Source organism: Plecotus auritus (genome assembly GCF_963455305.1).
Source record: "Plecotus auritus genome assembly, chromosome: 8".
In the NCBI taxonomy this organism is placed as follows: domain Eukaryota; kingdom Metazoa; phylum Chordata; class Mammalia; order Chiroptera; family Vespertilionidae; genus Plecotus; species Plecotus auritus.
The window spans coordinates 131,420,632-131,446,817 of NC_137782.1; the positions used below are offsets into that span (position 1 = coordinate 131,420,632).

General features: G+C 45.6%; 1 protein-coding gene across 1 annotated transcript in view; it reads left to right on the top strand.

The window, feature by feature from the left end:
* Positions 1-24,680, top strand: part of TGFA (transforming growth factor alpha) — a 102,796-nt gene extending 78,116 nt beyond the window's left edge. The window contains exons 3-6 of the mRNA XM_080684308.1: positions 3,247-3,367; positions 16,359-16,508; positions 18,933-19,042; positions 20,948-24,680. Coding sequence (XP_080540434.1) covers positions 3,247-3,367; positions 16,359-16,508; positions 18,933-19,042; positions 20,948-20,955 — 389 coding nt within the window. The 3' untranslated portion in view covers positions 20,956-24,680. The remainder of the gene's footprint in view (positions 1-3,246; positions 3,368-16,358; positions 16,509-18,932; positions 19,043-20,947) is intronic.
* The last annotated feature ends 1,506 nt before the right edge of the window (positions 24,681-26,186 follow it).

The following is a 26,186-nucleotide window of genomic DNA, read 5'->3' on the forward strand; positions in this document are numbered from 1 at the left end:
CATTCGGACAAAGCCACAGCGGCTCATGCAGCTGCGAGGCCCGGAACTCAGGCAGCCATGAGCCCTGGCAGCTGTGAGGCCCGGGGCTCACGGCAGCCATGGGCTCCTGGCAGCCATGGGCTCATGGAAGCCGTGGGCTCAGGCAGCCATGAGCCCCGGCAACTGCAAGGCCCAGGGCTCATGGAAGCCATAAGCTCACAGCAGTCGTAGGCTCAGGCAGCCATGAGCCCCGGTGGCTGTAAGGCCCAGGGCTCAAGCCTCGCAGCCGCCGCAGCCAGCAGTTGCAGCAGCAGCGGGGTGATGAGGGTGGCACCTTCCACTGATCAGCCCGGTTGCCTGCCGCAGAGGAGCGGGCCTCAAACCATCAGTAGGACATCCCCTGAGGGCTCCTGGACTGAGAGAGGGGCAGGCTGGGCTGAGAGACCCCCCCACCACCAGTGCACGAATTTTCATGCACGGGGCCTCTAGTAAATACATAAGATAGTGACATTGAGTCTACTCCTCACCATTTTGGAGAGTAGTGCTCCCAAAAGACAGATCCAGAGGTTTTCTTTCAGTATAGTATATTGAGCTGACACTTGACCGCAAAAGAACTTCAGCAGGTTCAGGCTTTTTAGTGCAATAGAAGTTTGAATTGCTGGAAGATGATCAGCTCTTAAAAGGATGCCTTTAGGGATCCCTGTCATTTTTGTCTCTAAGAGGCCTTTTGTCTCTACCTTTTTTGGTTACTGTTGTTTCCTGTGTAATACAAGCCTGTATCTCAAACAATAATGAATTTCCTGGAGGGCAAACGGTACTGATATGAAATCTACCTTAATCCTGACTTTTAAAAAAGCATCTGGAGAGAATGCCTCACAGATTCCTGGGCCCTGCCCCAAAGATCCTAATTCAGTAGGGCTGGTGTGGGGCCCAGGAACTTGGCTTCCTAACAAGCTTCGGGAAGGTGAAGCTGCTGGTCCACAGAGCCAGCTCCAAGCCCTGGCAAGGGACTCCTTCCAGCCACGTGGTGATGGTTGTCTAAATGGCCTTTTGTAGAGCTTATCAAAAGCCTTTTTTAAGGTCTAAATCGAATCAGATTCGCTAGTCTCTAGCCCCTTCATCTTGCCATGTTCACTCCATGACAAGTTGAGTAAGCACAGAGGAGCCAGTTATGTGAATTACAGCAAACCTTTCCAGTGTCTACTGTCAGCAAGTGCCCAGCCTTTTTTCAACCACCCAAGGCTGGGTCTTGCAGGTAACTGATCAGCCAAAGCAGTTGGCCCTCGTGTCCTGCAGACTGCTGCTGGACAGGGACATGCTGCCACCAGGAGGAGCAAGGCTGGCTGGCAGCCCTGGGTGGACATCTTCACCTGGCTTTGGGCTTCCTGTTTTGTCCTCACATGTGAAAGTAGATATCATTGAGGGCTAAAGGGGACATTTGGACTTTTAGGCACACTATACTGAATTTATGGAGGGAGGGGGAGATTGTGTACTAGAGTGGGGGGTCTTATCACATATAGGACTTCATTAGCATCTTGGGTTGTCAGTGATGGCAACAGCAACACTAACAGTTGAGTGATATGTAACAGGCAGTTGAGTACAGTATGGATCAAGCTTTGTCTCATTCAGCCTCAGAGCCACCGATAAGGCAGGTGGATTCCCCATCTTGTAGAGTCCCAAGCAGGCTAGAAAAGATCAAGTACTTCCTCCAGGTGGCAGAGGCAGGATTCAAACCTGTGCCTCTCTTTCTCCAAAGCCCATGCTCATAACCACTAAGTCTCTCTCACCTTCTGCATCAAGGATTCTGTGGTAGTTTGAACTTCTGCTTTTTCCACTGGAATTATGAGATTTCCAAAATTGATACTTCTAGAAGCAATTCATGAATAGAAATGCAGCAATGTGAGGTTAATACTCAGTGGTGGTCTAGAAACCCACAATATGAAATGATCTGCCTGTTCTCAAAGAGCAAGAGCTCCAAGAACATTTTTTCCGAAAAATGAGTGGGAAAGACCCACTCCCCAAGTACCCAGAACACAAGCATAGAAGGACCTTTTGAAAGAAGCAACAGAAACCATCTACCATGTCATCTTGAAATAGCTACCAACTGTGTCTCACAGGTTATGTGGACAAAACAAGGCTATTGGAGTCTAATTCGATAAATCCAAAGTGATGCCCTTTGGGCTGGTCCATTGATGTGTTCGTGTGTTTTTCCTTAAAGTGCTCCTGGCTGGCTATTTTTATTCCTTCCTGAAAGCCAAGGAAGGAACACCCTGAGAGGCTTGGTAATGCCCCTGGCTCTTGAGAGTTATGGGTGTCAGGGCTGTGAGTAGGACCGGTCTCTGGCCCCGACTCTGTTCTCTTTCCCTCCCTGCCCCCCTCAAAGCTTTCCCATTACTGTCTATGCTGCTCCCAGTTGAACTTCTGTGCCTAAGTCATCTTCATGGCATAATCACCCCTGCCCACCACCCCGAGCAGCCCTGCTACCATTTGCATGTATACCCTTCCTAGCCTTTATGTTTGTTTCAGCACAATCTTGGAAATATACCTAATTTACAATAATGTATAATGAACATCTTTTTATATCATTAATACAAAAGCATCGGTTTAATGGTTATCTAGTACTCTTTTGTACCTCTCTTCTGGTTTCTTGTGCTTAAAACAAATTTTTATGAAGGCTTTCTTTAAAATTTGGTCACTGTTGCCCGGCCAGTGTGACTCAGTGGTTGAGCATCAACCAACCTATGAACCGGGAGGTCACGGTTGGATTCCGGGTCAGGACACATGCCTGCATTGCAGGCTCGATCCCTAGTAGGGGGGCGTGAAGGAGGCAGCCAATCAATGATTCTCTCTCAGCATTGATATTTCTCTCTCTCTCTCTCCCTCTCTCTTCTTCCCTGAAATCAATAAAAATATTTTTAATTGTAAAAATAAAATTAAAAACTAAAAATGGTCACTGTCACTTTGCAAAGCAAAATTAGGTCACTTTGAGGTAGTAGGCTTTAAATAGTAAAATGGCTCTGGTGTCTGACTCACAGAATCTGTTGGGGAGGTTGTTTTGTTTTCTACAAAGGTAAATAAATAAAGCCCTGCTGGCAAGCACGTGATGTCGAAGGCACTAGTTCTGGACTGGCTGGGAGAGAAGTGAGAGCTGTAGAGGGGATGCTGGTACAGACCAGAAATCCCAGCCAGCCCCTCATGACCAGTGGGGGCCAGCAAGTATCTCTTCCTGTACTGTGGATCTGAACCAAATGTCTTTTCTCTCCCCAGCAAATCCACCCATGGCCGCAGCTGTGGTGTCCTACTTTAATGATTGCCCGGATTCCCACAGTCAGTTCTGCTTCCATGGAACCTGCAGGTTTTTGGTGCAGGAGGACAAGCCAGCATGTGTGTAAGTGTCCCCTGGTGTCCTGGGGTTCTGGGGCTGGGGGCAGCAGCCCAGCAAACAATTCAAAGAACATTTCCCTCCACGAGACTCCTGGAGCCTGACATGTTGGAAGATCAAAACCCAGCTGATGTAAAAGCCATGTTCTAGGGCCCCAGTCCAGAGTTACTGAGTCACATTAGTTAAGAGCCACCAGCCATGGTCAGCTGGACCAGGGAAGAAAGGCTCAGGAAAGCTTCCCAGAGCAGGTATTGGGGCTGGGGTGGTGGGGAGAACAGAGAGGTTACTCCAGGCTTGAGTGTCAGAGACCTGCTGTTACAGGTCAGTGCAGCTACAGCAGGGAAGAGATGAGGCTGAAGATGAAGGGGAGGCCAGGGCCTGTTGGAAATGAGCCTTTATTCTGTAGGCAGTAGGACCTGTCAGTTTTGGAAAGGGGTATTTTAAGAAAATTAATCTGTCCATACTAGAAAACTGTTAGGTGGCCTTATACCCAACATGGGCACTATTGATATTTGAGGCTGGATAATCCTTTGTTGTAGGGGTTGATCTGAGCATTAAAGGATGTTAGCAACATTCCTGGCCTCTACCAACCAGATGCCAGACAGTAGCACCACCACCCCATAGTCACAACAATCAAAAATGTCTCCAGATATTGCCAAATGTCCCGGTGCAGGTGGCAAAACCACCCCTTCCCCCCTTAAGAACCACCCATCTATATGAAGTTACCATTCTAAAGGTTGAAAATGGTTGAAAGTCAGCAAATTCAATGTAATAGTACCAGTAAATAATACTAAATGTTAATAAAAGCTAGCATTTGTTGAGCTTTTGTTCATGCCAGTCACCATTCTAAGCACAATCTATGTGTTAACTCATGCAAACCTCATAATGATTTCGTGATGTAAGCACAGACAGGCTGAGTCCATAACCATGATGCTTAAGAATATTCAATGTGCCCCAGACTCCTTTGCCCTCATTACGGAAGCCCCGCTCACCTTACTTGTCTCCCTGGAGTGAAGAGAGGTCCCAGTTTTGAGTGTTGTGTGACAGTAACAGTGTTGTGTCTCTGGTGGTCATGTTGATTAGTTAAAGCTAATAAAGGGAGTAAGATTTATATATATATACACTGAGTGGCCAGATTGTTATGAGCTCTGAACGCATTATAATCTGGCCACTCAGTGTATATCCTATATAATAAAAGGCTAATATGCAAATTGTCCCCTCGGCCAGGAGTTCGACCAGCACGCAGGCCGGCCAACTGCCCATGTCCCTTCCCTCTGGCCAGGCTGGCCGGACCCCACCCATGCACAAATTCATGCACCGGGCCTCTAATATATGTATACTCAGTATATATATATACTGAGTAGCCAGATTATTATGCATTCAGAGATCATAATAATCTGGCCACTCAGTGTGTGTGTATATATATAAAATACATTATATATATAAAATACATTAGCCAGGAAAGCTGTGGCAGTAAGTGGTGGTTGATAGGGCTTTCTTCTTCCTGAGGTGTGGCTGTGTGAGCTGAGCAGGCCCCTTGGGGTGCCTCCAAGCCTCACCTGGAGAGGCACACTGGCCACCTTCCTCCTGGAGGAAGGACTGTGTGAGGCTCCCAGATCATGTCTACAGAGCTAGGAGCCCTTCCCACCCCATAAATACAAAGCACAATGATGATAATAGTCATAGTCATTATTCATTATTATCATTCTTATTAAGGTACACAGAGGGGCCCCTGAGGGACTGATGGGGTTGTTTTTGTTAGCAGCCTGGTCATTGTGGAAAAACACTGGCCCTGAAGGAAGTGTTGCCTCTTGGCCCAGATATCAGGAAAGCTCCCAGACAGCAGGTAGAAGGCATTCTCCCCTCCAGGTACCCAATGCAGGACCTCAGGAGGCTGCCCTGGTTGTGTCTTGAGAAGATCATCTTCAGAGAGAGAGGGCAAGTCTTCGCTGAGTTCTGATCCATTGTGTCCAAAGCTCAGTTTTTTCCTTCCCACCAGATCAGGGGCTGGTGTAAACTTTATGAGAGCTGGCAGGCTCCAGCCTGGGTCAGCAGTTCAGCCAAAGTGATAGCCTCATGTGTAGCTAAGACCCCTATCGCTGGAGGAAGCCTCCTCTTGTTCTCCTCAGTCTGGATCCCAAGCCCTGCTCTTGGCCCAGGAAGATACTTGTCCATCACATTTACACACCATTACATAGCTGTCTCTTCTCCATTCACATTATAAATATTACTATGTAATGATCTCTCAATAAAAGCCATAGCTAGTGCCAGGCATGGCTGCAGCACACCACATAGAGTGGCTCATGGAGTCCTCACAGCTTCCCTTTCAAGTAGGGATTCTTGCTCTTATTTTATAAATGAGAAAACCAAGCCAGCCCAGGGATTGTAAGCAACTTGCCCAGAGTCCCAGGGCTAGTAAGTGGTAAGGCTGGGAACCAGGTGGTCAATTCCAACCCCAAACCCATGTTTTCAGCCACTGCCCCGGAGGGCACACCCCCTCAGCCTCACAAAGTTCACCTGAAATCACTAATCCTGGTTTCCAGGAAAGGTGTTGGCACCTTCCCCCTGCAAGTAAACTTTCCTCCAGAGAAAGGCCGGAGTCATTTCCCAGTTGGTTGCCCTGATCACAGACTCCTAAGGAATCCTTCCTGTGGGCCCAGTGGGGAGTCTATGGAAACAGCCAAGACAGTTTTGCAGTTTGGGAAAGCTGACCTTCTGTGGGGAGGCACGGCCGTGCAAGCAGTGACCACCTCTTTACCTCAGTTTCCCCACTGGATCTTGGTGACACTCAGCCCACAGACATTGTTTATGTGGCAGTAAATTACAACCCACATTGTTCTTTGGTGGTTTTACTTAGCTGTCAGCATTTTGGAAGTCATGTTTTACATCTCCATGCAGAGGCCCAGCTTCTCTAAATAAACACAGGGCTTGCCCTCTCCAGTTCTCCAGTCTCCACTTCTGTACTACAGGAGCTTGTAAGCTCAGTGAGGACAGGGACCACACTTTATGTCTGTTGTATTTACAGTACCTAGAAGTTGTTCTCATTAATCAAATCCCACTAGGCCAGAATCTCAGCCCATACAGAGAAAGCAGAACATTCTGTCCCTGGTCTTAAGACCTGCCCCAGCTTTGGGGAGCTGACAAATACATTCTGGTCAATAAAACTGACATACCTTGAAGTAAGGCCTCATCTTTCATGGCCTTATAAAGAAAACCCACAGTGACCCAAGATCATAGTCTCAAAAGAGGGAGTTCTTTCTACAGTACTGTCATCCTTAAGCTTTGTATTCCATAAGACCAACAGTCTTTAGGTTTCCAGAGAATCTCAAGTGACACCTCACACTAAACTATGAGGTCAAGCAAAGAAGTTCAAACAACTTGTCAGAGACAGCCAAATGTAGTGAAAACTGGCCTTAAACATTTGTGCTTCAGATGAACCCTAGATTGTATTTTATGTCTCCCTTTAATAAAACTCTGCTGGTACCCAACCACATCAGGAAACAAATGGGAAAGAATTCCCAAGACAGTAAAGCCATAGAAATGCGAGCTCAGGACTTGCACATTATTTTCCCTGGGGCAGATTCCATACTGTTGGTCTGCTGCCTGCAGATGCCTTCAAACAAAGGAAAACAGTTGAAGGAAGCCATCCAAGCGACAAGTGACAAGTTTTAAGGGTTCTCGTGTCAGCAGCCAGTGGCAACTAGTTTGAAATTTAAAGTTTCTCACCTGTTCAAAACAGCTCCTCCTTCCTCCGTGACTGAACTCCCTGACAACTTTCCCACAGCAAAGTGTGAAAACAAAGCCCTGTCGGCCAAGGAAAACATTCCATATGGCCCGGCCACAGCACATTCCAGTGGGATCTGAACAGAGTCAAACACCAGAGAAAAGGGATTGCTGCGTGTGACCAGGAACACAACCTCTCAATCCTGGTCTCTTGGGAGGTTTCTTGTTGGTGCTTGAGCCACTTTATGTAGATCAATTCTCACTTCAACAGCCAGCAGGTTGTGGCCCACCCTCCCCCACCCCCAGGTTAAGAAGTTATGACATCACTACCATCCACATGTCTCGAGAAAGTGTGTGTCCTCATTCTCTCTCTGTCTACTCCGCCAGAAGCAGATACTGAGGGTCACGCACTGGACGGGATAGAACATTAGTTAACAGCACAGATTTGAAGGTCAGACAGACCTGAGTCTCAAGTGACTTAGCCCCATTAAGCCTCAGTTTCTTTGTGTATAAAATGAGGACGTTAGTACTTCACAGGATTGTGATGAGGACCCAGTGACCATAATGCAGATAGAGCCATTGCTGTTCAAGACAAGAGACACTAACAAGACAGGCAAGGCTATTTAAAGTAATTTGTTTCTCAGTCTCTCTAGCCACGTTTCCTTTTTTTTAAATATTTCTTTATTGATTTCAAGAGGAAGGGAGAAGGAGAGATAGAAACATCAATGATGAGAGAGAATCACTTATTGGCTGCCTCCTGCACACCCCCTACTGGGGATTGAGCCTGTAACCCAGGCACACACCCTTAACCAGAATGAAACCTGGGACCCTTCAGTCTGCAGGCTGAGGCTCTATCCACTGAACCAAACCAACCAGGGCTCAAGCCACATTTCAAACACCCAATACCTCTAGAGCAGTGGTTCTCAACCTTTCTAATGCCGCGACCCTTTAATACAGTTCCTCATGTTGTGGTGACCCCCAACCATAAAATTATTTTCGTTGCTACTTCATAACTGTAATTTTGCTACTGTTATGAATCGTAATGTAAATATCTGTGTTTTCCGATGGTCTTAGGCTCTACAGCAGCGGTTCTTAACCTGTGGGTTGCGACCCACAGGTTGAGAACCGCTAGCAGGGTCGCCTAAGATTGCCCAAATTTGGAAGTAACCAAGACATCTTTCTGTAGGTGTCTTGGTTATGATTCATTAACAGTAGCAAAATTACAGTTATGAAGTAGCAACGAAAATAATTTTATGGTTGGGGGTCACCACAACATGAGGAACTGTATTAAAGGGTCGCGGCATTAGAAAGGTTGAGAACCACTGCTCTAGAGGCTGATGTGCTAGACAGCATAGATAGAGACTGTTCCCATCATCTCAGAAAGTTCTATGACACAGCACTGGAGGACATTCAAGCCCAGTTCCCAGCAGAGCATAAGAGCAGTTGGCATCAGGACTAACTCCACTGTGATCAGGTTATTGTTGCCATTACCACAACGGAAGGACATTGAAAGATTCTGCTGAAAGAAGCAGTGAAAATCAGGTAGACCATGGTACCAGGTCTGTCCCATGAGGCCTGTAAATCAGAGCTGCAAAGGAAGTCTTTACTCCATCCAGCCTACTCCTCCCCGACCCCCAAAAGCAGAGAGGCTAGAGGACTTGGCAAATCCTATTGGCCAGTTCAAAAGAGGCCACGAAATGGGTGAGGCCAATACAGATGTCCTTGGGCTCAGGGGCCTCACTCCCACCCCTGCCCTGTGGATTTTCTCCATATTAAAGGCAAGTTGGTGTAAACATATTTCTGAAACCAAGGTCCTTGGCCCTTAGTCAATTTGGTCCTTGGCCCCCATATTAAAGACTTTGTCTTGGGACCTGTGCCAAAAGGCTTGGCTAAAAATCAGAGCATTAACCTCCTGCCAGAAAGGACATCATTGTTTATGAAGACAATGTCTCTCAGGAGCCTTAAAAATGCTCCCATCCTTCATTTACATCTTTAGCACTTAAACAGCACTTCCTTTGTGCCAGGCACATCACAAGATATTAACTCATTTAGTGCTCATAACAACTCTGTGAGGTGAGTACAGTGACAATCACATTTTAAAGAGGCAGAATCGGTGGCACAGAGTGATTCAGTACTTTGCTCAAGGTCACACAGGCATTAAGTGGGAAATGGGATTTGAACCCATGATAATTTGGCTCCAAAGTCTGTACTGTGTTATACCAACTTGTAGGACCCTATCCTGAGGAAGTAATACCAAATGCAAACAGAGACATGTACACAAAGATAATCACCTGGCTCTATGTATGATCTCAAAATTGGATCAGCCTAAATGGCAAGGATTCGGTGAAGCAAACCGTGTACATAAATTATTATACAATCATTTTAAATGGCTTTGCAGAGTTTCAAATGATGTAGTAAAATGGTGAAGAGATGTTAAATGAGGAACTGATACAAAAGTATAGATCTTAACTGTGTTAAAAACTACATAGAAATAGTCTGGAAGGGAACGTGTTCATTGGACTGCCATTTGAAGAGATGGGTATGTAACAATGTGGGCTTTCTTTTCTTATTTCTTTTTCTTTCTGCTTTATTATCACTTATATACCTTACAATTTGCTTAGAAACATTTCTATTTGGGGAAATTTTTTCTTAAGGAAAAAATTTAAGAGCACAGCTCTACATGCTTTATCGTATTTCTTTAAAGTTTAAAAAGGGTGCTCGCTGTGAACCACATACAAAAGGGACTTGAGGGGGAAACTGAGCAACTTGACGGGACTGGAGGACTCTAAAGCCCTCAACAGAGGAGAATGGAAGACATATCATAGATACTTTCACTCTTCTTGTTAAAACAGAGAGACCTACAGCCACAAAATTTGCTTCTAGGAAAAGCACCAAAGTAACCTTCAGACATAATCAGGAACAAAAATACAAAGGCCTCAGGGACTCCCCTGGCTGGAGCATGTTGCCTTTTATCTCCAGCTACACTTGCTCCATTTGCAGCTTAGACAACCTCCTTCGCAGCTCAGACAACCTCCTTCGCAGCTCAGACAACCTCCTTCGCAGCTCAGACAACCTCCTTCGCAGCTCAGACAACCTCCTTCGCAGCTCAGACAACCTCCTTCACAGCTCAGACAACCTCCTTCGCAGCTCAGACAACCTCCTTCGCAGCTCAGACAACCTCCTTGCCCTCCTGGGCTACACTTTCTTTTTTATGCACTTCTTTCTTTTTGGTTCTTCTTTTGGGAAAAAGAGCCTAAATGTAATTCCAGAGCCTCATTTTCAGCATTATGAAGACAAAACAGCATCCTAGAACCTTGTGTTTGGCAAAACCCACTCTAGACAGATGAAATTGAATGGTCAAATGATATTTTTAAAAAGTTCAGTCCTACACATTTCCCATTCCCCTCTGTGATAGATAAAATAACTCCTATTTTATTCAGATTCCTGTTGTAAATAGGAGTACATCTCTGTTTCTCCTGCACTTGATATAAGGTGGCCCATTTTATAGCCACCACCCTGAGGAAATGCCCAGTGGCAGGGGGCAGGTAGAGGAGAGAATGGGGGAGGGAGGAGAAGTGGCAGATTTTGAATTGTTGGTTCTTGATTCTGTGTACTTAAATGATAGTTCTACCTCAGTGGTTCTTAGGCCCGACTGCACACTGGAATCGCCTGGGTATACAGAGCAATGGGATGGTCATCTCCTGGGTGTGACCTTGGCCTTGGCATTTCCCTGAGCTTCCCAGGTGGTTCTTATGTGCAGTCAGGTAGGAACCAGTGCCTACCTGAGGTAAAGGAGAGGACAGCAGCTGAGTTAAGTGTCATTCATTTGTGATCAGGTGAAGTGACTCTTCCCTTCCTTGTGTAACTTGTACCTAAAATAATCAGCATAATTAAGTCTAATATTAGTAGAAGTTTGGGATGTTTAAAAAAATACCAAAAAAATAGTCACCAACCTTTTCTTTTTTCCCCCATCTGGGAAGCATCCCCATTATTAGAAATGATTGAGAAAGAGAAAGGACCTCCTCTCCACCTCAAGGCCAGAAGGTCTAAATTATGGTTCTTAACTTTGGCTGCCCAGTAGAATCATCTGGGGGCTTTAAAAATAGGGATGCTCAGGCCTTATTCCCAGAGATTCAGATTCAGTTGGTCTAGGGCAGTGGTCGACAAACCGTGGCTTGCGAGCCACATGCGGTTCTTTGGCCCCTTGAGTGTGGCTCTTCCACAAAATACTATGGCCTGGGCGAGTCTATTTTGAAGAAGTGGCGTTAGAAGAAGTTTAAGTTTTAAAATTTTGGCTCTCAAAAGAAATTTCAATCGTTGTACTGTTGATATTTGGCTTTGTTGACTAATGAGTTTGCCGACCACTGGTCTAGTGTGTGGCCTGGACATCATGATTTTTTCAACCTTTCCAGGCAATTCCAATGGGCAACTAGAGGTAATGTCACTGGTAAAACCTTCATGGTGGCTGTCAACTCTGCCTTTATCAGAATTGCCTTTGGCCTTTTCTTTAAAACACCCCATTTTCAGAGTGATTTTGACCTGGGATGTACTAGAAAAGCCCAAGCTTCTAGACCAGAGGCTATTCTGCCTCTCAGCTACATTTGGGCTGCTTGGGGCTAAGACTTGCTATTCTCAGAGCTCACCTAGGCCATGACCTGGAGTCTTACCTATTAGGCAGTCACCCGGGTGCCTCCTTGCCTCACTGGGTAAGTTTTCATTCAGAGCACGTTGGGCTCCCTAACCCAATGAGAATGAGATTTGAGTACAGTAGACCCTTGAATGACACTCACCCTCCACGCAGTACAAAGTCCACATATTAACTTTTGACTCCCCAAAAATTTAGATATCCCTGGGTATCCACAGGGGATTAATTTCCCACCAACATTAAAATCTGCAGATGTTCATGTCTTCTATATAAATGCCGTAGATGAATGCATATAGTCGGCCCTACATATCGGCGGACTCCCAACCAAGGATCACAAACAATACAGGTATTTATTGAAAAAAAAATCCACATGTAAGTGAACCATATAGTTCAAACCTGTGATATTCAAGGCTCAGCTGTATTTGCAGCTGTAACACTAAGGTGACAGGCAATCGTGTTGGCATGAAGACATTCTTAATGTGCTAGGACCATTGCTAGGGTTGTTTTGAGGCAGGCAGAGCTGATTGAGAAGGACCCAGAACACACAGTAGGAAGAACGTGGGAAGTCAACAAAATGTGGCCTAGCCCAGGATGTTCTCTTTCTTCAGGGCATCTGGGGCATCTTTGCAATTTTCCATACTTGATGGGGCAGTCAGCAGCCCATATTTCTTTTTGTTATGAGGTTTGTGCATTTGTCATTAAATCACTATCCTAGAGTATCATTCAAACTAATTTGCATTACCCCAGAAAGATAGCCTTCATAGTTGAGAGTATTGGTTTTTAAACTTCTAGAAGTTCCCATTTCCTAATCTGCAAAGCAAGGTAAATATAGCCCTGACCTTACATGCTCTGTGATTGTTGGGATTAAGAGGTAATTTGCCCTGACTGGTGTGGCTCAGTTGGCTGGGTGTTGTCCTGTGCACCAAAAGGTTGCCAGTTCAATTCCTGGTCAGGGCACATGCCTGGGTTGCTGGCTAGATCCCCATTGAGGGGTGTGCAGGAGGCAGCAGATCGATGTTTCTCATCTCTCATCAATGTTTCTCTCTTTCCCTCCCTCTCTCTCTCTAAAAAAAAATAATAATAATAATAAAAAGAGATAATTCATATAGGAGTTTAGCCTACTGCCTTGATAAATGATAAGTGCTGTAATTAGCACCTGGCTGTCACCCTTTTATTTAAATGGGATTTCTTAGAATTCCCAGCATTCATTTGTTAATTCATAGGGTTTTTAGAATCAAATGGTTGGGGAGGTGGTAGGATCAGTCTCTCCCATAGCCTGAAGGTTAAAGGAGGAACATTTCATGCCACGTGAAATTGCTTCATAGGTGTTCACCCACCTATCACCTGGACCTTTCACAAATATTTATGCTAATCCTCATCACTACTCTTCTCTAGAAGGAAGCTGCATTAATATTGTCTACAGAGAAGTGCTATTGGCTTGGGTGCAACTCCTGGTTAGAAATCTAACTATTCACCACAAAGCTCAGGCTCCCCAGCCCATTCTGCTCAGTAGTTCACCAGTTTTTGTAGAGCTAGGTCTTGCCCACAAAAGCATGGAGTCTGCCCTTCAGTGAGGCTAGTGGAAGGGCAGTCAGATAGGTGGGCATAGTCCTGAAGGCATTCAGAGGAGGAGGAGAGGTTAAGGGAGAGCCATGGAAAGAGCTATGAAAAATGAATGGATGGGGGACTGGGTCTGTAAGTTACATCTTTTTGGAGAATGTAGTATTTGAGATGGAATCTGAGGAGGACAGTGAGTAATAATTGTCCAGGCAAATAAGCTAATAGGAGTTGAAATGGGCAAGTGGGAGGGTAGTATTCACTCATTAGGCAGGTGTGTCCTAAGTGCCTATGTGCTGGACACGCGTTTATTTGACACTGGGCTGGTGAAGCGGGTGAGACAACTTGGATTAGCCGGAACCTTGGTGATAGGTAATAAAGTGGAGGGGGTAGATTCTGGCCCTGCAGAAATAGGGTGTCAGATACCAAATGGAGGAAGCCCAAAACTCAGGTGGGAGCCATCTGGGTGTGGGCCAGAGAAGGGACCCTTTGCAGGATTCCCTTTAGACACTGACAGCTTAGACTTATGCATCGCCAACATCTGCTGCTCATCGCCTTTCAGCCCCCAATCCAGTCTGCTGTTAGCTTCCCCCAGTGACTTTGTTTTCACAACCGATAGGGTGAGCTATTTCTTGACTTTTGCCTTCACATAATTGTTATTGATAACAAACAAACAAAAAATCTGCCCCGTCCCCTAGCCCCTCAGTCTTCTCCTTCCCAGCCCGTGTGTGTGAGAGCCAGGGTTCTCATTCAGCATTCTGTGGTCCAGATCCTTTGTCAAGAAGAGTCTTCTTGCTGGAGATCCCCCCTCTTCCACTTTGTTTCTCTTCCATCAAGGGCCTGCTCTCTTCTTCTCAGGTCTATAGAGAACCCTATGCGGCAGTTTCCATCCTAGTTGGCCCACCTCAGCTACCTTAATTACCAAACAATGAAAACCCTTTGCAACCTTGTGGAACCTCAGATCTTTTACCCTATCATGATTGGAGGCTAAGCCAAAAGCCAGATTTGATCAAGAGCTTAATCTGTGGCATTCTCATCCCAACCTGTTTAGTATGCTGGGGAAGCAGCCTGGTGAGTGAGCAAGAACCCAGACTGTGGGGTCAGCAGACCTGGGTATGAATTTCTCTCTCTTCCCAGCAGGGTGGGCACAACCAAATGACTTGACTTTTCTGTGCAAGGATTAAATGAGAAAGGGCATGCTAAATGTAAAATAACCCTTAACAGAAAAGCAAGTGCCTGAATTCAAACTAAAAACATACCTTTTTAGGTAGATAACAGTTGGGCTTTGGGAGAAAGAGTGCCAGTGTAAGACTTCTATTAAGCAGTGTTACAGACAGAAGCTTGTATGCTGTGGTATCCCAGGTTGTAGCCTTAATCAGCAATTTTTGCAGCATCTACTGTTTACCATAAATCTTAACCCCGTAGAGTACCTGTTCCTTTAACATTAAAATGGTTAATTTTTTGTTACCATTGAGCAAAACCTATGCTCCTGGAAAATGTACTATACAGTAAGTTCTCACTTAATGTCATTGATAAGCTCTAAGACTTTACACGAAATGATGTATAATGAAACCAATGTTGCCATGGGCTAATTGGTATAAATAAGAGTTAAGTTCATTAACATCATAATGAAATAGTTATAATGAAATAGGTTATAATGAAAAAGCATTATATTCCCAAAACGAGGGTATTCATTATCCGAGGACCTAACTCCAAGGGCCCTTCTGTCATGTGGGGTCTGGCAGCCAGGAGCACAGGTTTAGAGGACTCACAAATGGAATGGCTCTGAGGCTAGCGCTGGCACAATAGGCTGGCACACCATAACCTTTCACCTCCTTTTCATTTTTCCATGTTCCTCGAGTGTCTTTTAATCTAAAAGTGAAGGTGGCAGGCTATCTACTTCATCAAGAAGTACTCTTGAAAAACAAAAGTTTAGCTATCATTGCCATGTCTGAGGGGGAGCAAAACAAAACTTAAAACCAGGGTGTGATGTCTGGTGCAAGGCTGCTCCTGGGAAGTTCCCTGTGAGAAGGTAGGCTCCGCACCTGAGAAGGTCGAGGTGATCAAACATTTTCATCACAATTTGAAAGTCACCCCAGACAAAGGGACTAATGTGTAAGCTAAGTATCTTCTATTGAAAAGAATAATATGCTTTGAAGAGGGGAAATGCCTGCATCAGAAAATGGCCATCACTTCCTATGAGTAGAATATGTCCTAAGGAATCATCACGTGAGAAGCACATGTGGCTGCCCCAAAATCGGGTTGGGGGATGGAGGTGGGTAGGACAGGCCAGAGCGAGATGGAAGAAGCATCATTCACCTTTAGCACATAGGAGGAGGCTGTTACTGAAATGAATGATGCCAAAGAGCCTCTGAATAGTAGCAATACCAATAATAACAGTGGCTTGTGCTGATGTTGCCCTTTAGAGATTACACGCAGCTCACAAACATGGCCTCTTTTGTACCCTTACTAATCCTCTAGTGGAGAAAGGCCAGCTGTTGTTGGAAATGAGGACCAGGGTTCACAGATCAGTGGCTTCGCAAGTCCTACAATTACTAGTTAGTAGTGCTGGCTCTAATGTCAGTATGTGCCACATGCACTAGGCCACCAGGTAAATGCTTGCAGAGCTAATTAAACTTAAAGAAGATAAGCAAACCACAGCCTATGTCTCCTGCTGGTTTAGTGTGTTTTCTTAAGCTCGTCATCAGAAATTCTGGATACACACATGTGGTTTAAAAATAACCTCAATTTTTATGAACTGCCAAAATGAACTCCGTGTCATAAACACATTTGCTGCCTCCTTCATTCCCCCAAGAGCTGGCTTGGTGACAATAATAATGAAGTGCTTCAGCAGCACCTTTCATCCCCACGTGATAAAGCTGGTTCCTTACCCCTCATTCTCCAAGCAAGAGGTGCCTGTGCAGGGAAGTGGGGGTGACTTTCCTGACACCTGGAGGGGTCCCTTTGGGCTTTTCCTGGGGCTTTGGGTCCCTTCAGCCCAGCCTTCCCTGAGGAAGTGGGGGAAACAAGACCTTCTACCAGAGAGTGTGCTGATGTCCCTTTCTTTCCCAGCTGCCACTCCGGGTATGTCGGAGCGCGCTGTGAGCATGCAGACCTCCTGGCCGTGGTGGCCGCCAGCCAGAAGAAGCAGGCCATCACCGCCTTAGTGGTGGTTTCCGTCGTGGCCCTGGCTGGCCTCATCATCACGTGTGTGCTGATACAGTGAGTATTTGCTGCCCTAAGGTCAGGTCTCCCGCCCTCCCAGGGACATCTGCAGCATGCCTGATAACAGGGTCACCTCAGCAGTTTGTTGCTGTGATGTCTGATTGGTATCAGCTAAGCCAAGAGGAACTTTGGTGACAGGCAAGCTGTCAAAGGGCACATGTCCTGGGATGGTCCCAGCAGTGGGCCTGTGCACTGCTGGAAGCCACGCAGAACAAAGGCAACACCCCTCTCTCTCTCATTGTTGGGTTTGGAGCCTTCACTATTTCGTGATGGAACATCCAGGTGCCCGAGAGTGAACGGGAAACTATCCCAGCCTCATTTGGGCAGGAGCTCTTTGTAAATCCTAAAGCCGTGTCGAAGACCACTGTTATATTATGACAAGTTAATGACAGCCCTTCCTCATTTTTGCACTTCTCTGCCCTCCTCATCCTTCAAAACTCAGTTTCCACCTTGCATCTTCCAGGAAGCCTTCCTGAGCCCAGACCATTAGAGATTGTTTTCAGATGTTTCTTACCCCCGTTTGCTTGCCCATATCTTCCCTGGTTCTGGCAATGAATAAAATGCGCTTTAGAGCACCAGCCAGTTGACAGTAGCCACAACCTGCTCACATCCTTCTCCTGGAATAAGCCAGCATTAAGTGGTGAGAGATGAGGTCTGAACTAGGCTGGCCTTTCCTTCCTCTCCTAGCAGTATCTGTTCCATTCCCGTCTATCTTGGAAAAACGTGCCTGTAGGTAGTGGACAAGCAGTCCTGGTCCAAGCTGGGTCAGAGCTCAGGTTCTGCCACTCATGAAGACCCTCCCTTGGAGAGCAGTAGCAACTTAACGGACTACTGGCATCAATTCTCTTGGCTGGCTAGCTACCTGCACTCAACCATCACATTCACAGTCCTATTTCTGTGGCAAGGAGGGTCCTAAAGCCTTAGAATAAGACTGAGTGCCCACGTGGGCCTCTCCAGAGGGACTTAAAGGTTCATTTTCACCAGATTTTTTGGAGACAAGAATAAACCAGGATACTAGACAGCCTCTCTCATTCCCAGGGAGGCAGCCAGTCCCACTTCTCCTCTGTCCTTTGCCAGCCCATCCTTGCCAGACACCAACTTCAGAATCTCTGAGCCAGAGACTAAGCCCTCATGCTCACCAGGCTGCTAGATGCCTGGGTAGGGGGCCATCCTGAGTTGCAGAGTTGGTTGGGACCAACTCATCCCCTGCCAGAGAGATAAAGAGACTTTGCTCTCACTGTCCTGGTGATGCTCCTGGCTGGGGTATGACTGGGGCAAGCCCACCTGGCTAGCTGACTGCAAGACAGCAATCAATGACAGATTTGGTATCAAGGCCTTCAGCATGGGAGGAGCTGGTCCCAACCTGGACTGTGTAACTCAGGAGGGACCCGTCCAGGCAGACTGCTGGCCACTGTTCCAGAACAGGTTGGGCAGAAGTATTGCAGGGCCCCTTCTCAGTCTGCTGCCCAAAGATTCAGGGATCCCAGGAACCTTTCCAGGTCTAGGGATTGTGAATTGCTACCAGGCACCAAGAGGGAAGGAAGCACAGCAACAGGCTTGTTTCCTTGTCTGTTCTCGGGTTCATGTCAGCCAAGAGATCTCTCCCAGCCCTGGTCAGTGGATTCATAGATTATATACTAGTATACATTAAGGTTAGGAAATGAAGTCTTCAATGGGACTTCCATGGAAAAGAGCCATCAGTGTCTCTAGGTAATGAATGACTTAGTGCTTCTCCTCTGACCTTCTTTGAGTTCTCTGATTCTTTTTTCATGCTAACTCTACAAACTGTTCTTTCCTACCCACCCAAGGAGGCAGGAGCAGTCCTAATGCTTCAGGACTCTGGTAACACAGGTTCACCAGGAAGTTAGCTTTGCCCCAACTAGAGGATGTTAGTCCTCAGAGAAGGATTCAAAGCCACTGAGATCCATGCCTCATTCTCTCATTCTTTCTATGAGTCAGTTCAGCCCATCCACATTCCCTGCTTTGCTGCTGGCAATACCTAATGGAAGGCTGCCCCCCTCCCAAGCCCTCACAGCCCTGCCAGCCTGAAGCGGCTGCTTTGTCCCAGTCCTACTCATGGAATTACCCTTCTGCTGCTTTATGGGGCGGGCAGATGGGTGGGTGACTGGGCCTCTCTGACAGTCGGGCAAGCTGAAGCCCAGTTGCCCTGAGCAGAGTTGCACAAACAGAGCTGGGGCCTTGGGGTGGTCAATGGGTGTCTTTGTTGTTGGCCAGCATCTGCCCTAAAGGCCACCACCCAGCCGGGCCCTCAGTCCCTTGCTGTGTCTGTCCCTCTAGAGGCCCCCATGGGAGGCTGGTTGAAAGCCCAGACCTGCCCAGAAGGCCCCTCGGGCAGACACTGTACCAGCTGGGCACTCCTGCCAGGCTCCTGCCTCAACCATGTTCTCTGTGTCTTTGCAGCTGCTGCCAGGTCCGAAAATACTGTGAGTGGTGCCGGGCCCTCATCTGCCGGCACGAGAAGCCCAGCGCCCTCCTGAAAGGAAGGCCTGCTTGCTGCCACGCAGAAACAGGTAAGGGGCTGCATCGAGGAGGGGCCTTTTCCCCTTTGGGGGAGAAAATGACACCTTCTCCAGGTCAGGGCAGAAGTTCTTGGATGATGAGTCAGGAAGAGGGAGAAAAGATGATATTTATCTACCAAGTAAGGTTTAGTTTAGCCTAATGTGTGTTTTACTCAAAGGGGAGCTCTTTTATCCTTACTGGTGACTATGTGACTTTTAACAAGTTACATAACATCTCTGAGCCTCAGTTTTCTTATTTTAAAATGTTGTGTAAATTGAGTAAGTATGGACATAAAGTATCTAGTATTGTGTAACCCCAACTGTGGATATGCAATAGATGTTCATTTTCTTTCTCTTAAAAAAATCACTTCCCATTTCTCATCTGTGGAGTGAGCATCTGGCCTATCAAAGGTCTCTAAGGACTCCTCAGACTCTTAGATCCTGTAACCATCATTACGTTTTTCATTGTTTCATGCATGTTTTTCAACATCCTCAAAGCGGACTGGACATCTACACGTGAGCCAACACACATCTCAGAAGCCCGCATCTGAGCATCACTATCTTGGGGCTCATGGAGCCAAATTGCTCCTTTATCCAGACAAACTCTGAGAAATCTCACATCAGCCATTTTTTGCAATGCAATAGAGCCTGTCATAAAAGCTTCTTTTTAGTAAGTAGTGGGTCAGGAGGCAATTGCCCCAGGCTGATCCACCCAAGGTGTCCTTCTCTGATAAACAGTTGACATTCCAGAAGCTCAAGGTTGCATGGAGAGCTAGGGAGAAAAGCAACTGATGTGTTTGTTAAACCTCATGGTATCTGACCTGGAGGGAACGGAAGGCCCAGGAGCACCATGTATTTGTTTTTCATTTCAAGAACCACAGTAATTGTGCCAGGGCAGTTCTTTTGATCTGGGAGGATGCTAATCCATTAATCCTCAAAATAGCCTTAACGAAAAGGAGGATTTGTGGGTGATATAGGTCTGAGTCTGCCAGAGGCCTTCTTGGGTCCCACCATGAGTCCATGGGAGGAGAGAGGGGGCACTAGGATGAGAACCAAGGTCCCTCAAGGCCTCACTCATACCTCTCTTCCACTACTTCTGGGGCCATCCATTGAGCTAATGGAGGTAAATTTTATTTTGTCTTTTAACACCAATAAAAACGTTACTTACACCTTTCAAGAAAATTCATAGTAAATTTTGTACCGTTTGTCCACACCTCAGCAGAGTCATTCAGAGCAGAGTTAAGTTTCTCCTTAATATTACTTCTTCTCTACCACATTTGAGAGAACATTAGCCTTGAGCCTGGGGATAGATCTGGCCTTCCAGAGATGGCCACTGAGGCTGAAGCCCCTGTCTCTGAGGTGAGGCATACCTCCCCACCTCCAGAGGGACCTTGAGAGGGACCAGGGTAGGAAGTTGCTCAGGCTGACTGGGGAGCTGCTGGGAATGAGGTCCATGCTGCCTTACCACTACAGCCACAGAGGATGCCCTCAGGGCCCCCACCCATTGAGAAACAAATGGGTCCTTTCTTGTATGGCCATAGAGGAAGCGATCCTACCACCAGAACCCTAGACCAGCTCATGAATTGCCCACTAAACCATACTTTATGAGGGTGCTAGCCACAGACTGGGTCGAATCACCTCCAGTTGAATTGAGGCCCACAAAACAGAATACATCCCCATTTCTCTTCTGCCACAACTCATTTCACTTTTGGTCAGCCTTTTCTTTGGCACTGAAAGCACAGCTTCAGAAGCTGCTTCCCCTGAAGTTGAACCTACAGAATTTGGACTTAGGTCTGAGTGCCCAAGAGAACTTGATGACCTTGGCTGATGCATCTCTAAGTTTCTGTCTCAAGCCTGTTTGGCCAGCATGGTTGGGGTCTGGCCCACAGAGCTTAACCTGTTTTTCCTTCCTTGCAGTGGTCTGAAGAGCCCAGAGGAGGAATTTGGCCAAGTGGACTGGGGCAGCCCTAATGAAGAATGGACGGCCCAGCAAGGGATGCCTAGGACGTGCTGACAGACCTTCCTACTCTGCCGGCAATCAGCTGTGCAGCCTTTTGTCTTGTGTGGGCCTTCCTTCAAAACTCTGTCAAGAACCTATCTGCTTGGGGTTATTCACTGTGACCTAGAAAAGAAATCAGTGGATCACAATTTAAAGACTGGTCAAAAAAGAACTGCAAGGGGTGGACTTCCTGTTTACCTATACCAGTACAAGATGTGTGTGTCAGTCAACATCTGAGTCCAAGAGTAGTTGTCTTCTACCATTCATGGATGCCAAGCTGTGTTTCTTTTTAATGGACCCACAACAGCATGCATCCTGCCCAACACCGGAGATTCCTATAGTTGTTACAGTTTTTTCTCATCCATTTATTGAGGAAGAAGGTGGAGAAAGGGTAACTGCTTATTGTTATGTGAGGATGCCAAGTTTAAGAAGAGCTATGTCTGTCCTCCGTCCAGGAGACCCTCAACCAGCCCAACGTCTTCCACAAACATGAAATATTAAGGACCTTCCCAAGTCACCACCACCCTTGGAGATAATTTCTTATTTATTAGCTGGATGTTGGTTTTATTTTTAATTTCTCAAGTCAATGTAAAAAGCAAAAAAACTCTTTTAGACTTCTACATTAATGATGGAAAGTTATACTGATTTAAAATGTCTGGCCTCTTTGGGACAGTTAAGGCTTAGGAAAAGCTACCCAGGAGGTACAGAGATGGAAGCAGAGGTTGAGTTGCTGATGGGAACAAAGATTAGGGTTCAGACGTTGTGCCATTTAAGACACAAAGCAGGTAAATGCCCCTGGATTCATTCTGGTGGAAAGGTTAGCCAATCCAGCAGCATAGATGTGTCATCTCAGTCGGGGAGAGAAGAATGCTCCTGTGTGTGGGTCTGCATGCGTTAAACACAAGACTTGCTACACTGCTCTATGATTAACATGAGCCCTCTGAGAGCCACGGGCATTTGGGGCCACATTCATGAAAGGGGGACTGGTCATTTATCTTCCATTTTGTCACTTGGTTGATTTGTTACTTCATTTTTAAAAGGAAAAAATTAACTTTTCTATTTATTTTCAAGCACGAGGAGAAATATTTCAATGACTTTTTGTTTGTTTTCATCCAGGATGCTGGTTTTATTAACAAAAACCCTAACAAGCCATGTCTACTGTAAGAGTCTCACTTTCCCCTCAGAAAAGGGCGGAATAGTTCTCCTGGGCATTAGGGTACATTCTGACCCACTGGCCTGCCTGTGGGAAGCACTGCCTCCCTCCTGCCAAGTAGTGGGGAGTTCATCCCTAGGAATTTTCATTAAAATTTGGGAACTGAATAACAGTGAAATAATGTACAAACTCCTTACATGAGGAAAGTCTTATTCATTAATATTCGGAAGAAGGAAAGATTTCTACCAAGTAACCCTTCAGTGCATTGAGCTCCTCACATGCTGAAAGTGACCAGTTAATTTTGTCCTCCCCTAATTCTTCTTTCCCAGTCTGTCTATTTCAATTAATCTTCTCTCCCTTCCTTACAGTTGAGAGTCATATGACCCATGTCTTAACTTTGGCACTTTTATTGAATCATGGTACACCCAAAGCACTGAGAGCAGAAATAGGATCTGTTTACCAGGTGGCCCCTAACCATGTAATTGACACAGCTTGCAGGTTTTAATTATAAAAGAAAATAGATCTAAGTTTGCATTCCTTGGGCCATTCCTACAGATATGTGGGCTGAAGCTGATATATGTAGCATCTCACTTAGAGACCAATCCAGTTAATGCCGGCTTATAGACCCCAGTGTACACTCATTTTTCCCCTCAGCCTCTTGACAGTCTGATGGTCTAAAGAGACTAATGGAAGTGGAGTAGTGTTACTTGTTAACTTGAGGTCACATTTTTTCTTTAGGACGATCTTTCCCCAGTCTTTTAGAGACTCTTAGAGGTCTGATTGCCTTTAAAAGGTTTGGACTGATGTGAAAATGTTTGTGAGGCTTTCTTCACCTAGTGAATGGAAGGATTGGTATCTGGTCTTTAGGCTTCCAAGAGCTTTTGCAGAGGTGTGAGAAGACATGGATGGAAGTGGAGGGAACCTTCTTGCTTCCCTGTGGGGTCTTTGAGTTTAGTGTCTGTGAATGTCCTGGTCCTCAGATCCAAGAAGTCACAGCTGCCAGCGCCCCCTTCCTTGTGCCTATACAAGTATGCAATAAACAGGCTTGAATGTGCACTTCCTCATGCCTCTGGGGTCGGTACTCTGCAAACCAGGCCTAAAAAGAGTTGGAAGCAAGTTCAGGGTCAAGGCAGGCCTGGTTGGACCTTTGTCCACATCCCAGGATATGACATAGTCTTACTTCTTTTGGTGATTCCTAGAAATCAGATGGCCAACAAGCTTTGGATCCCTGAGCCATTTTATGGTGTTGATACTTCTTTGGTTAGCTGTAAAATGCGCCCATGTGGGGATAAAAATGCATCTTCTAATCCATCTCTGCGGGTTCCTTGTGTTTCCTTGCTTTTTAGAAAGCCATGTGTTCATAATGATTAGGGAATCATTCCCAAGACTTGACCTGATACGTAGCCACACACCTGGGAGTGGGAAACACAGCTGTTTCCATATCTCCCTCAGGAAAAATGAAGAGATTCCATTTTTAAAAGGGGAGGAGATGCTTCCACATCTTTTATGGAGCCTGCTCTACAAGCCAAAACTTCAAACATATTAGCAGGAAACACTGTTCTCTACATTGAAGACATACAGCAGCCAATCCTGACCTGAAAAACATGTCCAGGCACATGTGGAAAAAGCAAGCTATGAGCTTGCCATTGTGTTCCAGCAGAGGAGGTGGGCAGAATGCCCCCCGAAGTCTATTTTCCTGAGAAAGGAGGAGGAGGTAGGATTGACACTCCCCCACCCACTTTGATGAGGGAGGGGAGGGTTTAGTTCTAGAGCTTCTTGGGAGACTATTCTCTGCAAGTAGAAGTATCTGGCATCTCCAACCAGGTGTTCCAGGGCCAGGTTGTCTCAGTGCACATGGGCCACTGGTGGCTTTCCCAGGCAATTTTGGCAAGAATGGGTCAACCAGGCTCCAACACTGCTCGGGGACCCTGACCCTTTTAGTAGGATCTGCACTTTGATTGCTCCCAACCTGCTCAGTAAAGAGGTGTAGGGGGGATGATTCAAAAGCCCAGGACCATGGGAGACATCACAGAAACAGATAAATACCTATGTTTGTTCTTAATGTTCTAACATAAGACCTATTCTCTGTAGCCACTGATTTTTACCAGACTCTCTGAAAGATCCAGTGGTAAGCACACACACAGTACTGAAAAGCGACCCCTCTTTATAATGTAATACCTGACTGAAGTGTTCAACTTTTCATTCTCTTTATTATACAAACCTGATGCTTTTTTTTTTTAGAACTTGTTACTCCAACTTCTGTATATGTTGCACTGAAAAGGTTAATATTTAATGTTTTAATTTATTTTGTGTGGTAAGTTAATTTTGATTTCTGTAATGCATTAATGTGATTAGCAGTCTTTTCCTTAATATCTGAATTATTTAAAGAGTAGTGAGCAATAGAAAATGCAGTTGCATTTTTTCATTAATGTGCATTGTTCAATTGTACTGTACCTTGTTTGAAAAAATGAAGGAATGAACTTCTGTTTTCCTAAATCAAGACTGGAACTTTTCTTTCATGAGCATTTTTTTTAATTTTTCAATTATAGTTGACATACTATTTGTTTCAGGTATACAACTTAGTGATTAGACATTTATATATCTTACAAAATGATCACCACCGTAATTCTAGGACCCATCTGGTACCATACATCATTATCACAATATTATTCACTATATTCCCCATGTTGTACTTTACTATTTTTATAACCTTGGGCATTATTTTAAATTTCTCCCAGTGATTTTAATCCAGTCCCTACTACCCTTTGGAATATACCAGGCCCCAGGGAGCAGATGGCATAGGAGAGGTTTGATGACTGGGGCTACAAGTACCTCATACCCACCCAGGGCATCCCACCTCAGCCCATACTTGGGTATCCTTAATGTCCAACAGACGTTAGCCACTGGGCACTCTTGAAAGCTTGGGCCTCCTTTCAAGTGGGATCATCAGAGGCAGAGAAGCAAGAAAACACCTGTGGCAACAAGGGCCATGAGGAGTACATATGGCTACAAGTGGGTGGTGGCTTTTCAGGGAGCCAAATTTTGAAATTGGGAATTAAAACATAGCGATATTTATGCTGAATGGGAAATATAAGAGAGGGGGAAAGTCCTCTTTCAGTACATTTGCTCCAATGGAAGCTTCAGGCTCTGATGTGCAGCTGCACAGCTAACCTAGGATGAGAGGAGCCCCTGCTGCCATGAAGTCTTTGTGGCAAGTTCAAGTCCTTTGAGAGAGGCCCTCTCAGGAAGTCAGATGGAATTGAGAGCTGGGCAAGGGAATCGCTCCACTAATCTGGGGGATGGGCACATGATGCTGTGTGCAGATGATGTTTTATTGAGTTTTTCACTTGAAACCTGCATCATTTTACAAATCAATGTCACCCCAATAAATTCAGTTTTAAAAAAGATGTTTACACCTCGCTCTCTGTGAAGCCTACCAGGAGCCCCCATGGAGAACCTTCCCAACACACCCAAAGCACATCCCAAGTCCATAGATTGGAAGACTTCACATTATTAAGATGGCAATACTCCCCAAAATGATCCACAGACTCAAGGCAATCTCTATCTGACTTCTTTGTAGAAACTAATGCGCTGATTCTAAAATTCATATGGAATTACAGGGTATCTGGACAAAGCAAAACAAAGGACAACAAAGTAGGAGGACTCACAGTTAATGATTTCAAAACTAACTACAAAGGAATGGTAATTAAAGCGGTATGGCACTGGCACAAGGATAGCTAAAACTGCTTTAAAGAATAGATCAGTGGAATAGAATTGAAAGTCCAACAATAAAGCCATACATCTATGGCTAACTGATCTTTGACAAGGGTGCCAGGACAATACAATGGGGAAAGAGTAGTCTTTTCAACAAGTAGTGCTAAGACAACTGGATGTCTACCTGCAAACAAAGGAAGTTGAACCCCTATATCATACCATATGTAACAATTAACTCAAAAGAGATCATAAACCTAAATAAGAACTAAAGCTATAAAATTCTTAGAGAA